This window comes from Triticum urartu, chromosome 1A (assembly GCF_056163025.1).
Source record: "Triticum urartu cultivar PI428250 chromosome 1A, HENAU_Tu73, whole genome shotgun sequence".
NCBI classification, from domain to species: domain Eukaryota; kingdom Viridiplantae; phylum Streptophyta; class Magnoliopsida; order Poales; family Poaceae; genus Triticum; species Triticum urartu.
The window spans coordinates 80,445,140-80,461,705 of NC_141873.1; the positions used below are offsets into that span (position 1 = coordinate 80,445,140).

Consider the following 16,566-nt stretch of genomic DNA (forward strand, 5'->3'; position numbering starts at 1 on the left):
GGGGGCTGAGATGGGGTCCAACCAAGGACGTGCCAATACTGCAAAGCCGTATCTGAGATCTCTTTGAGAGAGATTTCAGTCTGGTTATGGTAGTGCAAGTTATGCTAGTTCATCAAGTCCAGCCTTGCAAACACCGGCCCTTTGCATGTGGGAATTAAACCCATAAGGACCGCGAGCTATTCAACATTTCCTCGGCATGACGCACGAAGAGATGTACAAATTGTTCTTCGGACCACAAATAATGTGTGCGGACATCACTGAGGATGCAGGTCTGAGCTGCAATCGCCTGGATACCCAAGTAAGTAGCCCCGCATCCAAACACACTGCCCATTTATTTATCACAACATTGCCCTAAAAAAGCCGCTCTTTGACCCAAGATTGGATAGCGAAGGCAAAGTTGATCAGGTGTTCAGCCCCCCTCCCTGAGACCTCACCAAATCCCGTGCTAATCAGGATGCTGGAGATCGCGCCTTATCAAGCGCCCTCAGGAGAAGATAAAGGGGGGAACAAGGAGGCTGGCGCCTCCGCGAAGGAGGTTAGCCGGGGGGAGGAACTGAAACTTCCTCTCCCCAGGGACGGAAGAGAACCGCCTCTGAGGATCCGGAGACAACGGTCTCCAAACGGGGGAAGAAATCTCCGCCGGAGGGTCTTGCCCTGGGGGATACCCTGGCCGTACTATGCCCTCAAGGGGATCAGCCCTCCACCGAGCTCTAAGTAAAAGGGTAAATGAAAATATCTCGCTTTACCTCTGAGGAAAATAACCGAGGCATTTATCTTGCAGTTCGGGTCTTAGCCCTTCTCAGCAGAGCTCGTCTTCAGGGGATCTTCTTCCAGAGATGATGGAGAGTGAAACGCCTCCCCCTACCATACCGCCTCATGAGGCAGGCGACCCCGAGGTGTCGTCGCGGAGGGTTTCTCTTGATCCGGCAAGGCCAGAAGGTAATCCTATGGCCACCCGAAGTCCTCAGTATCCGGCTCTTGAAGAGAGCAATCAAAAGAATCCGGCACCGTCTGGTGTGCGGTTGGACGTACTGAGGGATCTACTAGAGCAAGTGGCTATCTCAGAAGAGTACCGCACATTGATGGGTACGGTGATTGAAAGGATTTCGTCCGCCGAAAGCGGGTTGCATGAAGCCTTTATGAGTCTACTGATGGGTTTTGAGGTACACGAAATGATGTACATTTTTGACAGTACCGCACATTTTTAGATGTGCCCTGTGTAGATAGTAGCCCCTGAGACTCTGGTTGTTGTCGAAAATGGCGGCAAACAGAGGATCATAGTCCCAGGTAATAACCAGACCGCCTTTATGTGCAGGTGGTTGAAGCTCCGGTGGCTAGCCGGACTCATGGGTTTGCCGAACTAAGGCGGCAACTGGATGCGGCAGATGCCGACATCATGCTTGTTAACAAGCGGCTTGACGAGGCACAGGGTAGGTGATTTTTCTGGTGATTGTCACATAGTAAGAGCAGCATGATGCCAGTATCTTTAATATATTGTGACTGCAGATGGAGCTGCCACCGTGGAGACCCTTCGGGCAGAGCTTGCCCAAGCCAAGGAGCAAGCAAGGAGTAGTAATGCGGCCGCTTTAAAGGCGGACGAAGAGTTAAGGGCCGAACAGGCCGCGCATTGCGAGAGCAAAGAAAAAATAGCCAAGATAGTTGTAGAGTTAAAAGATGCTGCTGACCGTTACCGGCTTCTTGAAGGAGAAAACCGGGTGAAGGCGACGGACCTGGAGAAGGCCTGGGTGGCTGCCAAGGAAGCCCGCTCCAAAATTAGAGCGACGAAGGAGGAGCTGAATCAAGCTGCAGATATCATTTCTGGGAAGCCCTTCTTGTTGCGGACTAAGTTCAAAGATCCGAAATATGCTCCTCTAGACCGGCTATGGAGTTCTGCGGATGAGTACATGGGTTTGACTACAAGTGCTGCTGATGCGGCTGAGTACTTCAAGGATCAGAAAGGTCCTGGAGTGGAGAAGCTGTTCTGGTCACAGTTTCATGCTCCAGTCCGTCCACTGTTGCTGAATGAGCGATTGACCGGTTGGGCCAAGCTCCATAGATTATCCGTACTTGCCATGAGGTCCATTGTGGATCATTTGTGGCCAGGAGGGCCAAGGACGAATAGCTACTTTAGCTTAGTGCAACAATTTCTTGGTGCTGTGCCACACATTGATGCTGTAAAGAGGTCGGCGTGCATAGAAGGCTCGTGGATGGCCCTTGCCTGTGTCAAAACATACTGGGAGGAGATGGATGCCAGCACTGTTGCGGCACAGGGTTCGGCCATAGGCTGAGTGGCTGCCGAGCACCACTTTGAAGAAGTTCTTGAAGGCGCTCGTTTGATAGAGGCTCAGTGCTCGAAGAATATTGTGTTTGAGTGACATGTATTCCCATTGTAAAAACAATGTTTTATTGAGTTTATCAAGGCTATATTTATACTTTTGCCTGAAAGTGCTATGATGCCTCCTGTGCGGCCGTTTATGTATATATGTATATAACCTGAAAGATGGCAGTCGTCGGCTTCAGCCCCCACGCATATAATGCGGGGGTGTTCGCAGAAGACGCATGTTCATACTTGATCCAACGTCTTGGTCCTTTAAGGAGGTGATAGCGCAGTGAACTAGGCAATCGGACTATAATGCTTTAACAATTTCACTTAGCCAGAGGAGTTTGGCAGTGGGGCTACTATATAGCCCCTGGTGGCTCCGCGCTCATCCGAATTCGGGGCGCATACATGCCTGGCCGGGAAACGGCCCTTCGTTAAGGCGGAGGAATCCCAAAGATTCCGCTAGGTCATCGAGTGGTTCACCAGTCTCATGCTATATCATGACACTCAGTTTTCGGCTTTCTCTACTGAGGTGCTCGTCCGGATGAACCAGGGCACAATCGCAGTAGTTCTCCTGGTGCCGCCTTAGCCGATAGAGCGGAACGTAAGGCAGCAAAACACAGGAGTCGGGCAAACCCAACATTTGACCAAAGACATGATTCAGAGCCGATGCATATAGGGCCAAACTCGCGACGCCGAACACTCCCTAAGGTATTCGGTCTTTATGATGTAAACCAGGCTTAAATAGTGACCTTTTAATAAGCCCCTGGTTTCCAGGTACGTGCAATATTCTGACGTGGCCACATGCCAATACGTCAGCATCCTTCTCAATTGTACTGAGAATCCGGGGGATGTGTATCAACAAGAGACAGTAAAAAAGGTATACTCAGGGTCTTAATCTAAAAAGAATCCTTGAAACGGGTCCCTGCTGCACGTCTGCGCCTGTGTCTCCGTTGTGCCATATCCTGGACGGGTGTAGCACGATGGTCATCTGTAAAAGAGAGGAACTTAGTTGAAAAGTTGTCATGCAAAAAGGTAGGTTATACTAAATAAACCATGTACAGTTCAAGTTGAGTAAAGTTGAGCCTAGTTGTCACTTGTTTACACGCATTGAGCCCCTTGTACTGTTATAGGGGTATAGCCATCAAACCTGTATCAATTATATATAGCCGCACCGGACTCGTCTAACCGTATCCGTGGTCTTAACGACCTGACAGATGCTCTAGTTGGTGAGGCCGTCTAGTGTGCGGCTGCCAAGGCGGCCGCACAGTCTTTCGCGCGCAAGGAGAGCTCAATATTTCCATTTACTGTAATGATGCCACGTGGACTGGGAATCTTAAGCATGAGAGAAGCGTAATGTGGTGTTGCATTAAAGCGAGCGGAAGCTTCGCGTCCGAGTAGTGCTTGATAGCCACTTTGGAACGGAGCGATGTGGAAGGTTAAATTTTCGCTGCGGAAGTTATCGGGAAAGCCGAATATAACCTCTAGTAGCAGGGAGCCCGTGCAATGGGCTTCTGGGCCTGGCGTTACTCCTTTAAAGGTAGTATTGCTATGGCTAATTTTTGTTGGGTCTATCCCCATTTTGCGGACTGTGTCCTGATATATCAGGTTTAAACTACTGCCACCGTCCATCAGGACTCGTGTGAAGTGGTATCCGTCAATTATCGGGTCTAACACCAAGGCAGCCCATCCTGCATGCCGGGTACTTGCCGAGTAATCCCGATGGTCAAAGGTGATCGGTTGGGACGACCAGTGGCAGAACTCCGCGGTTATAGGCCCTGGGGCATGTGTCTCTAGGAGTGCCGCTTTGTTTCTCCCCTTCATCACGTGTAATACTTTTGCTGTTTTGATTTCTGGTGGGAATTTCTTCTGTTCCCCAGTGCTTTGCTTGCGAGGCTCGTCCTCGTCTTCGCTTGGTGTATCCTGCCCCTTGTGTTCGGCGTTGAGCTTGCCGGACTGCTTGAAGACCCAACATTCTCTATGGGTATGATTTGCAGGTCTATCGGGGGTGCTGTGGATCTTGCATATTTTGTCCAGAATCTTGTTTAGCCTGGACAGTTCGTCTCTATTGCCTTTGGAGGGCAGCTTTTGCTGACCTGGCCGAGAGCTTCTGAATCCGGGATTTACCGCTGTGCTCTTCGGGCTGTCTTCTTTATTCTGGCTCTTGTTTTTGCTGCGTCGTGGTTTCCCGTTTCCGTCCCTGACTTCGGATGTACTTGGGTCGCTGGTGCTGCATCGAGCTAACCAGCTATCCTCGCCCATGCAAAAGCGGGTCATGAGGCTTGTTAATGCTTCCATTGTTCTCGGCTTTTCTTGGCGGAGGTGTGTGGCAAGCCATTCGTCTCGAATGCTGAGCTTGAAAGCTGCTAAGGCTTTGGCGTCCGGACAGTCGACTATTTGGTTCTTTTTAGTGAGAAACCTGTTCCAAAGCTTTCGGGCTAACTCTTCGGGCTGTTGAGTTATATGACTTAAATCATCTGCATCCGGTGGTCGGACATAGGTCCCTTGAAAATTTGCTCAAAAAGCGTCTTCGAGCTCTTCCCAGCTTCCAATGGAGTTTTCGGGGAGGCTTTTAAGCCAGTGCCGAGCTGGCCCTTTGAGCTTGAGGGGTAAGTACTTGATGGCATGGAGATCGTCTCCTCGAGCCATGTGGATATGGAGGATGTAGTCCTCAATCCAGACCCCAGGGTCTGTCATTCCGTCGTACGCCTCTATGTTTACGGGTTTGAATCCCTCTGGAAATTCATGGCCCAGTACCTCATCGGTGAAACATAGGGGGTGTGCGACACCCCTGTATTTGGGTGTGCTGTGGTGTTCGGAGTTTTGTTGTGTTGCATTGCGTGCTGGAGTGCGCTTGCTTGGCCCGTAGATGGATCTAGTTGCGTCGTCCTTTTGATGCGAGCCCTCACGTGGATCGCGTACTGGCTTGTGTGCGGCGTTGTTTGCCACTCTAAGTTGGCGACGAGGCCGTCTATCCGACCGGATGGCTGTTTTGTTTTTTGATTGCGGGGGATCTAAGGCCTCCTCATCGAATTCAGGTAGCAACTTTCGCTTCGGGCAACTCTTTGTGTGGCGACTACCGCCGTATTTTGCTGCACTATTGAGTACTTTACTCCATCTAATTCTGAGTGTGTCTTATGCAGCCCTGAACCTTTGCTTCTGCTTTTTCAGACTCCTCGCAGTGGCAACAAGCCTTTGATGGGTATTCTGTTGCTCCGGGTGCCTGTCCGGTGCGATGTCATCCGGACTGTTATCTTCGCTGGAGTCGGGTTGTTCGGTTTGATTCTCCGTGTTGCCGTGGTCGGACGATGGTTCAATGCCGTGTTTGTCGTCCGCTGGCTCACCCTGCTCTATCGCTGGGTCTATATGATCGATGTTTCTGCCGAGGCGGAATTTGGAGCGGCAGTTACGCCGCCGCTTTGACTGCTTCTCGAGGGAACGATCCTCCGCTGCATCCTTCTGTTCCTCGTCGTCGTTTTCTTTCAGTGTGTCCACCATGTATACATTATATGATGAAGTGGGCGTCCAGTGCCCTGTGGGCAGTGGCTCCTGTTCGTCTCCTGCATCGTCGTCCATACCATCGATGTCTTCGGAGTCGAAGTCGAGCATGTTGGTCAAATCATCGACAGTGGCTACTAAGTGGGTGGTGGGTGGGCGGCGAATTTCTTCGTCATCCAGATCCCAATCCTGCCGGACATAGTTCGGCCAGGACTCTCCTGACAAGGAGAGAGACCTTAATGAGTTCAGCATGCCGCCGAAGGGCGAGTGCTGAAAGATATCCGCGGAGGTGAACTCCATGATGGGCGCCCAGTCGGATTCGATAAGCATGGGCGCAGGCGGTTCGGGTCCGTGGCCGGGGAAGGATCCGGCAGTTTGGCGTCACGGCTCTCGTGAAGGGTAAGGTCAATACTTGGCTCGATCGCCGCTGAGAATACGGCCTCCGTGGTGGGGTCTATCCACCCGTCCATGGATGGCGCAATTGGCTCCGAATTGAGGGTCGGAGCGGTTGTCGGTGCGGTCTCCCAAACACTGTCCGATGGTAGAGCTAAATCATGCTCATCGTGACAGCGCGGCACACTCGGCAGGGGATCGAATCCGTCGAAGATCAAGTCTCCGCGGATGTCGGACGTGTAGTTTAAGCTTCCAAACCTGACCTGGTGGCCAGGGGCGTAACTCTTGATCTGCTCCAGATGGCCAAACGAGTTGGCCCATAGTGCAGAGCCGCCGGATACAAAGATTTGTCCGAGGAGAAAAGTCTCACTCCGGACAGCATCGCTATCGATGATTGAAGGAGCCATCCAGCCTAACGCTGACCACAAAGAGGAACTCTCAATGAAAGCACCAATGTCGGTGTCAAAACCGGCGGATCTCGGGTAGGGGGTCCCGAACTGTGCGTCTAAGGCGGATGGTAACAGGAGGCAGGGGACACGATGTTTACCCAGGTTCGTCCCTCTTGATGGAGGTAAAACCCTACCTCCTGCTTGATTGTTCTTGATAATATGAGTGTTACAATAGTTGATCTACCACGAGATCTGAGAGGCTAAACCATAAAAGCGAGCCTATGGTATGATTGTCTGTTGTTGGTCCTACGGACGAAACCCTCCGGTTTATATAGACACTGGAGGGGGCTAGGGTTACACAGAGTCGGTTACAAGGAAGGAGATCTTCATATCCGTATTGCCAAGCTTGCCTTCCATGCCAAGGAGAGTCCCATCCGGACACGGGACAAAGTCTTCAATCTTGTATCTTCATAGTCCAACAGTCCGGCCAAAGGATATAATCTGGCTGTCCGGATACCCCCTAATCCAGGACTCCCTCAACCGGTCCTTGCCTGCTTCCAGCGCTGGGGCATCCGTCCATTAAGCCAGTCAGCGAGTGCGGCTCCCTTGATTACCCTGGTGGTGCTGAACTCCAACTGGAATTCCTGCAGCTCGATGTTCCACTCGGCGACCCTTCCGGCAGAGTTTGGGGCTCCTGAGCACCCTCTCCAACGGGTAGGCCGAGACAACTTTGATGGGGTGGCCCTGGAAGTAGTGCCGCAACTTGCACAAGGCCACCAGGAGTGCGAGCAGGAGCTTCTAAGGCATGGGATAGCGTGCCCTCGCGTCCCGCAACACCGTGCAGACGAAGTACACCGGGTGCTCGACGAGGACCGACGTGTTGGTGAGGCTCGCGTCCTGTGCAAGCTGGGGTGCCTCCTGAGGTGGTGGGACCCCTGGCGCCTGGTAGCTTGCGGGAATCTCTACGGTGTCATCCTACCGAGCTTGGTCTTCTATTGCTGCCGATGTGGCTCTTGCTGCGCCTTCCTGATCTTGTGTCATCTCAGCTGGCGACGTAGCTTGGCGCGACGCACTCTTGCCCTGGTGCTCCGCCCGAACCGCCACTAGTGCAGCGCTGGCGGAGTATGGGGTGGCGGCAAGATAAAGTACTAGAGGCTCGAGAGGCCGTGGCGCCACCAACACCGGTGGGCTGGTCAGGTATCTCTTGAGGTCTTGGAAGGCTCGGTCGGCCTCCGGAGTCCACTCGAACGGGCACTTCTCCTTCATTAGTTTGAAAAAGGGTAAGGCGCGCTCTCCCGGCTTGGAGATGAAGCACCCCAATGCAGCCACCCGACCAGCCAGCTTCTGCATTTCCTTGAGGGTCTGCGGCGGGCTCATGCCCTCAATGTCCTTGATCTTCTCTGGGTTCGCCTCGATCCCTCTGTGTGACACGAGGAATCCCAGCAGCTTGCCGAAAGGGACACTGAACACACTATTCCGAGTTAAGCCGCAAGTTCACCCGGCGCAGGCTTTCGAAGGTCTCCTCCAGGTCTTGGATCAAGGTTCTCGCCTCCCGAGACTTCACCATAATGTCGTCGACGTAGGCCTCTGTGTTCCTCCCGAGCTGCCGCCCTAAAGCGATGTGCATCATCCGCTGAAAGGTCGCACCCGCGTTGCGCAGTCCGAAGGGCATGTAGGTGTAGCAGTACACCCCACACGGGGTCAGGAAGGCTGTCTTCTCTACATCTTCCACCGCCATCTTGATTTGGTGATACCCTGAGAACGCATCCAGGAAGCACAGTAGGTCGCACTCAGCGGTGGATTCGACGATCTGGTCGATTCGCAGGAGAGGGAATGGATCTTGAGGGCACGCCTTGTTGAGGTTGGTGAAGTCGACACACATTCGCTCCTTCCCGCCTTTCTTTGGCACCACGACTGGGTTCGCCAGCCATTCGAGGTACCTAACCTCACGAACGGCACCCTCCGCCTCCAACTTGCGGGTCTCTTGGACAATGAAGGCCTTCTTCTCCGTGGACTGCCGCCTTGCTCGCTGCTTCACAGGTTGCAGATTGGGGCACACCCTTAAGTGGTGCTGAATCACCTCTCTCGGGACCCCCACTAGCTGATTGGGCTCCCATGCGAATATGTCCTTGTTCGCACGCAAGAACTTCACCAATGCTTCCTCCTGGCTGGGGTTGAGGCCGGCACCTATGGTGAAGGTGGCTCCTGAGGTGATGTCCTCGTCGACTGGCACACCTTCTTTGTCTCTGCCTTGTCTTGGGTGAACAACTGCTTCTTGGTTGGCGCGGCCTCCATGTCCTCAGGGGCACCGGTGCCGGCGGGCTGCACCGCCGCAGCGGTCCTGAAGGCAAGTTTGAGCGCTGTCACGGCCTCCTTGGTGTCCCCCTTGATGGTGAGGACACCTTTGCTTCCAGGCATCTTCATGAGGTTGTAGGCTGGATGAGTCGCCGCCATGAACTGGGCCAGAGCTGGGTACCTGAGGATGGCGTTGTACGGGAGGCCGATGCGGGCGATGTCGAAGTCGACCAGCTCGGTGCGGTAGTTGTTGCGCGTGCCGAAGGTGACGGGGAGGCGGATCTGCCCCAAGGACGGGAAGCGCCGCCACCAACTCCTGAGAAAGGCTTGCTGAGGCTGAGTCGCTCAAGCGGCACGTGAAGAAGGCTGAAGGCCTCCATGGAGAGCAAGTTGAGGCTAGCGCCACCGTCAATGAGGGTCTTGGTGACGGCCACATTGTAGATGGTGGGCGTGAAGAGCATCGGGAGCATGCCCGAGCCGGTGGTGGTGACGGGGTGGTCTTCTGAGCTGAAAATGAGGTCGGCCTCCGGCGCGGCCCAGCCCGGTGGAGCCCCCGAGCGTGTGGAAGCGGCACCAATCTGGTGGAGAAGCGTGTGGTGCTCTGAAGGCGGTGCCTGTGAGCCGCCTAGCAAGGCCGCGACCGCGTGGTGCGCTGGTGCCGCGTAGCGCGCAGCGAAGAGGTCACAGAGCTCCTCCAAGACGCCACCGTGGATCCGGGAAGGTTGAGTAGCCAGGCGCGCGGATCGCCAGCGAGGGCCATGGGAAGCCAGTTGTCCATGACCTTGTCATCACCCCCGGCCTCGAGGACGGCCTCCTCGTACGCCAGCAGGAAAGCTTACGGGTCCACCGCGCCATTGTAGCGCGGTGGCATCTCTGGCTTGAACTTGCATGGCCACTGCACCCGCGGCAGGGTGGGGGCCAGGGCTTGGAGCCCCCTGGCCCCATCGTCAACGCTGGTCGTCGGAGTAGGCGGCAGGGCGCCTGCCATGTGGGCGAAGCACGATGGTGACGGAGCGCAGATCGACGGAGGAGAAGCTACGGCGCACCCCTACCTGACACACCAAATGTCGGATCACGGGTTCCAGCAAACCCTCGAGGCTCGAACACTAGGGTGCGCGCGAAGGTGTTCTCCCTATCGATGCACGCCCTAGGCCTCTAAGATCTCGCGGACAAACTCGACGAACTCACAACACAGAAAGACACAAGATTTACACTGGTTCGGGCCACCGTTGTGGTGTAACACCCTACTCCAGTGTGGTGGTGGTGGATTGCCTCTTTGGCTGATGATGAATAGTACAAGGGGAAGAACAGCCTCCTGAGGTCGAGGTGTTCTTGTGCTTGGTGAACTTGCGTGGGTGAGATGATCTTGGATCTGTTCTCGATTTGTGATGAGGTCGATTCGATCGTCCTCTCTACTGTGGTGGCTAGTTCTACTTATATAGGCCATGGTCCTCTCCCCAAATACTGAGCGGGAAGGGAGTCAACAACGGCCAATTTGAAAGGGGACAACTAGTACAGCTTATCCTGACAAAAGCGGTCTTCGCCTGCCAAAGGCTCTGGCGGCGACGCCGTCCTGGGCTCCATGGTGACCTCCGTCTTGCCGTCCTTCTGGTCTTGGTCTCGTTTCACCAATATGGAAACCTTTGCTTGATGCCTCGGTACTCCGCGCCTGCGCTTGCCCCCTTGGCACCAAAGAGGAAGCAAGGACACTGCGCACGCTGACGCCCGCCTGGTCTCGATCGTCATGGTTCACGTCACAAGGGCCTCGCGAGTTTGCCTTGCCTTGATCTCTCCTCCCCTCATGAGCCTGTCTGGCGAGGCTGCTCCTGAGGAGGTCTTGCGTCGTCCGCCTCGCGAGGCTTGGCCCCTCGCGAGGGTCTTGAATGCCTTGTCGATGAAGATGGGCTGTATTGACCTGCCAGCCCAGCCTCGCTGCGGGCCGCAGGCAGGAAAGTCTGGGGACCCCCGTTCCCAGAACGCCGACACTGCTTGATTGACTTTGATGAGTATAGGGGTTACAACAGTTGATCTACCATAAGATCGTAATGGCTAAACCCTAATTGTCTAGCCTGTATGATTATGATTATGACCTCTCCTACGAGCTAAACCCTTCGGTTTATATAGACACCAGAGTGACCTAGGGTTATACAGAGTCGGTTTACAGAGAAAGGAATCTTCACATCCGAATGCCAAGCTTGCCCTCCACGCAAAGGAGAGTCCCATCCGGAGACGGAAGGAAGTCTTCTGTCTTGTATCCTCACGACCCATTAGTCAGGCCCACATCACATAGCCCGGATGCCCGAGGACCCCTTAATCCAGGACTCCTTCAGTCGCGTCGTCCCGATGGACTGGTGGGTCTTCTTTTCCCGCGCCTTGTTCCTGTCGTCGCTGCTATTGGTGCTTGTCGCCACGACGAGCGAAGCAGAGCACAAGCAGGACGACAACGACTCGCCGCTATTGGGACCTGGCACCGCTTGGTTGGAGCGATTTGCCTGACTTTAGATTGATTTCCAGGAGCGCCTACCTTGAGGCTAGTCATAGTGGGACTAACATAAGTAGTAACATAAATGCCACATAAACAAAAAAGATGATGCGTCATGTAATTAAAGAAGAGAGAGACAAATAGACTAACACAATATGTTACCATTACATAGCGCTTTCCAATACAAAATGAGTCTACAAAGCAATAAATGTAGACATGTATGTTACTACACCTAGCTATAGTGGGAGTAACTTAGGTAGTAATATAACACATCTCAAGAAAAAATTGCTTATGTGGCATGGATTTAATAAGGAAAGAGATACTTGTGTAAACATAATATGTTACTGTAACATAACACATCCCGAGATAAAATGAGTCTATATCTCAATTAATGAAGACTTGCATGTTACCATTTACTCCCTCCTTTCATCTATATAGGGCCTAATGCGTTTTTCGAGGCTAACTTTGACCAAATGTTAGAGCAACAATATATGACATGCAACCTACACAAAGCATGTCGTCAAATTCGTATATGAAAGGAGATTTCAATGATATGATTTTCACATTATGCATGTCATGTACTATTAATCTTGTCAATAGTCAAAGGCCGTCTTGAAAAACGCATTAGACCCTATGTAGATGGAAGGATGGAGTATCTGTTACTACGCATTATGAAGATAGTAACTTAGACTAATAAAATATGTATGTTACTAGTTTAAGTTACTCTCCACTATGATCAGCCTAACACTTTTTACTATAAAGGTGGTAACATAGACTAATGTATGTTACTAGTCTAAGTTATTCCTCAGTATGACTAGCCTGATGCTAGTTGATACATACGAATTGATTTCCGTGAGCGGCAACCTTCATGCTACTTGATACTTCTGAATTTGACGGCGAGAGCAGCAATCCTCACCTTTCCGGCGGCGGAAGAAATCTATTTCTCTCCCACCCTGCTTGATACCAATTATTACAAGTTGATGCGCCGCTGTAAATGCTCAGTCCCAGTACTAGTTGATACGAATTAATAATTGCTAAATGATGTTCATCACCATACTAGTAGTTGCAGATAATAATTATTCGTGGCATGTGTCATATCATACTCTAACCAAACGCTGAGACGAAACATTCTGTTCCATCTCATTAGCTCTACTGAACACTAAGACCACGCAACCATTCCGTTCCAGTCTACTTGGTTCTACAACCAAAACATACCCTAAGACCATCCCTTGATAATTGATTGATTAAGAGAGTCCAACCAGATGGTATCATACTTACAGATCACATGTAGTTATGCACAGCTTACAACATCCAAGATCGCCCACTATTGTATTACTAATAATGCACATGGCGGTATGATGCCGCGATCGCATCGTCACGTCTTGCCTTCTCTACCACCGCGCCGACGCCGGCGCCGTCGCCATCCACCCAATAGGCGTGCCAAAGGGGCGACCGCCGCCGCGGCGGCGTGGAGCCGACACAGCCCGCGAGGCAGTCCTCGAACTTGGGCTCCCCAGGCCGGAGCATGGCGGGCAGCGGCATCCTCACGCCGCGCGCGGCGCAGGCCTCGTGGCGCGTCGCGATGCGTGTGTCGAGCGCGTAGGAGAAGTACTCCGGGAAGTCGAAGAGCTCGTCGGCGTCGCGGCCCATGACTCCCAGAAGATACTCAGCCTTGGGCCGCATGTTGCCATCAATGCCGTAGTAGAATAGCGCCGGGAAGCGGCGTGCCATGGAGCGCGCGGCGCGGGAGGGGAGGCCTAGCGACTCGAGGAACTCGATCCGCGGGAGCAGCTTGTCCTCCACGGAGAAGGAGAGCAGGTCGGCACGGCGGTGGAGGTCGGGCACGCCAAGCGCCCGGAGGAAGTAGAGCGTCGGCCGGAGCCGCGCCGCGGCGGAGGACACGAGCAGGCGTGGGCGTCGCCTCAGCACGCGCGGCAGCTCTTCTGCGGGCACTCCGGCCTCGTCGGTCAGGAACCGCAGCGCGGCCGTGATGGTCTCGACGGGCACGGACATTAGCTCGGGGCACATCCCCGCCGCGCGCCGGATATCCTCCGGGCGCACGCCCGTCTCGAGCAAGACAGCTGCGGCGTCTGCGGCCACATGAGGCGACGGTAGCACGTGCTCCTGGGCAGGCGCCGGGGCCGGCGCCGTCGCGGGCGGAAACCCCGGGACGGCGAGCCTGCTGCTCTGTCTGGACCTTAGCGCGACGGCGACGATGCGGAGGCGGCGGGTTGCCACCGGCCTCGAGAGGCGGCCGTGGCGCAGTAGGAGTTCTTCCATGGCCGAACCCTCGCCAGTGAGTGAGGTGAGAGCAGCTGTGGTAGAGTTGGAGTGGGTGAGCGTGGTGAACTGAGACGGATTTGGCGGTTTAGTGGCGAGGAAGAGGATAAGGGCCAAGGCGGGGAGTGCGGGCAGGAGGATAGGGGGCGGAACGGGGAGGGGTGATTGGGCCAGGTGTGATCTCCAGGATTTTTCGTCGGCGAGAGATTGTGGGTGTGTGTCATATAGACCCACACTATGCCTACAGTAACATCTTTTCGATAAAACGAATTTTTATTATTTCAAGAATGTAGCATCAAGTCCATACAAAGCATTAGGAGTAATACCCAGGCTCTGAATAACTAGAATGCACACAGTTAATTTTAAAAAACTTGACGGAAAGAAAACAATACAAAACCGACAAAACGGCAACAGCAGAGTCCTATAGACCGACACTATGCCTATGTCGAAAGTGGTGGTGGGTCAATCCAGAGGTTATGATGCCATCCATGTTGGGAAAAACCCTTCGTAGTCACCTGCTCCAATTGCGTTCACTCCGCCTTGAACATCGGTTGGTACTCGGCTGGATATTGTTCTCGGATACTGGCATTGCCTAGCCAGCCTTTATCGCGAAAGACCCAAAGAGAAAGAGATGTTTCTTTGCCGCCATTAGGCCAACCCAAAAATGAGAGTCTCCAGGTTTTCATTATGCCTGAGACTCTGCCTTTTGGCCTAAATACTTGTTGCGCATCATTGTTTGCCAAAGACCATCCTCGGAAAGTAGTTTGAACAACCATTTACTAAGTAAGGCCTCATTCTTGACCTCTAGGTCATGAATTCCAAGGCCAGCTTGGTCTTTGGGCCTACAATCCACACTCCATATGGCCAGTCTGTATTCCCAACTGAGACGCCGATAGTGAACCAGTATTCCCAAATACCTAATAGGCAATTGGCCATGCGTGCAACAAAACAGGTCAGCATATTCGGCTGCCGACTCAACTGCTGGTCTGAAGGAGAACAATTCACTTTTATTGAAGTTAATTTTAAGACCCAACATTTGCTCAAACGCCGAAAGCAATAGTTTCAGGTTTCTAGCTTTCTCCAGGTCATGTTCCATAAAAAGAATTGTGTTATCGGTATATTGCAGAATAGAGGCCATCATCTACAAGGTGTGGCACTACTCTTGCAATCTGTCCATCCTGCTTGGGGCACTCAGTCAGAATAGGCAACATGTCAGCAACAATGTTAAATAACATTGGGGACATGGTGTCACCCTGCCGCAGTCCTTTTTTTGTCTGAAACTAAAGGCCTACGTCATCATTGACTTTGATGGCCACACTACCTTGATAAGTCTCAAACGTATCTATAATTTTTTATTATTGCATGCTATTATATTATCTGTCTTGGATGTTTTATATGCATTAATATACTATTTTCTATTATTTTTGGGACTTACCTATTAACCTAGAGCCCACTGGCGGTTTCTGATTTTTCGTTGTTTTTGACTTTTACAGAAAAGGAATATCAAATAGAGTCCAAACGGAATAAACTTTACGATGAGTTTTCTTGGACCAGAAGACACCGAGAAGACTTGGAGAGAGGGATAGAAGAGTACCAAGGAGGCCACAAGCCCTCATGGCGCGCCCCAGGGGGGCATGCCCCTAGCTTGTGGGCCTCTCATGAGTCCCCTAACCCTAATTCCAGCTCTATATAGTCTCAAATATTCCCCAAATATCAGAAGCGTCCACCAAAATACTTTTCTGCCGTCACATGCCTCCATTCCCGTGAGATCCCATCCTGGGGCCTTTTCCGGCACTCTGCCAGAGGGGGATTCAATCACAGAGGGCCTCTACATCAACCTTGCTGCCCTACCAATGAAGCATGAATAGTTTACCACAGACCTAAGGTTCCATATCTAGTAGCTAGATGGTTTCTTCTCTCTCTTTGATCTTCAATTCAATGTTATCCTCGATGTTCTTGGAGTTCTATCCGATGTAATCTTCTTTTGCGGTGCATTTGTTGAGATCTGATGAATTGTGGGTTTATGATCAGATTATCTATGAATATTATTGGAGTCTTATCAGAACTCTTTTATGCATGATTAAGATATCTTTGTATTTCTCTTCGAACTATCGGTTTGGTTTGTCCAACTATATTAGTTTTTCTTGCAATGGGAGAGGCGCTTACTTTTGGGTTCAATCTTGCAGGGAGGGACGGAGCTACAGACTACAGTAACATCTTTTCGATAAAACGAACTTTTATTATCTCGAGAATGTAGCATCAAGCCCATACAGAGCATTAGGAGTAACACCCGGGCTCTGAATAACTAGAATGCACACAGTTAATTTTAAAAAAAATTGACAGAAAGAAAACAAAAAAACCGACAAAACGGCAACACCAGAGTCCTATAGACCGACACTATGCCTATGTAGAAAGTGGTGGTGGGTCAATCTAGAGGTTATGATGCCACCCATGTTGGGAAAAACCCTTCGTAGTCACCTGCTACAATTGCGTACACTCTGCCTTGAACATCGGTTGGTACTCGGCTGGATATTGTTCTCGGAGACTGGCATTGCCTAGCCAGCCTTTATCGCGAAAGACCCAAAGAGAAAGAGATGTTTCTTTGCCGCCATTAGACCAACCCAAAAATGAGAGTCTCCTGGTTTTCAATATGCCTGAGACTCCGCCTTTTGGCCTAAATACTTGTTGCGCAGCATTGTTTGCCAAAGACCATCCTCGGAAAGTAGTTTGAACAACCATTTACTAAGTAAGGCCTCATTCTAGACCTCTAGATCATGAATTCCATGGCCAGCTTGGTCTTTGGGCCTACAATCCACACTCCATATGGCCAGTCTGTATTTTTTCTTTTCCTTCTCTCCTTGCCAAAAAAATCTGGATCTAAAATAGTCCATTTTTTGCAAGACCCCTTT

The 16,566-nt window shown here is 52.0% G+C and overlaps 1 protein-coding gene across 1 annotated transcript; it reads right to left on the reverse strand.

The window, feature by feature from the left end:
• Nucleotides 1-12,589: 12,589 nt before the first annotated feature.
• LOC125548120 (protein SEEDLING LETHAL 1, chloroplastic) lies at nucleotides 12,590-13,767 on the reverse strand. Its single transcript, XM_048711802.2, has one exon. The coding sequence runs from the start codon at nucleotides 13,655-13,657 to the stop codon at nucleotides 12,713-12,715; it is 945 nt and encodes a 314-aa protein (XP_048567759.1). The 5' UTR covers nucleotides 13,658-13,767; the 3' UTR covers nucleotides 12,590-12,712.
• Nucleotides 13,768-16,566: the final 2,799 nt, after the last annotated feature.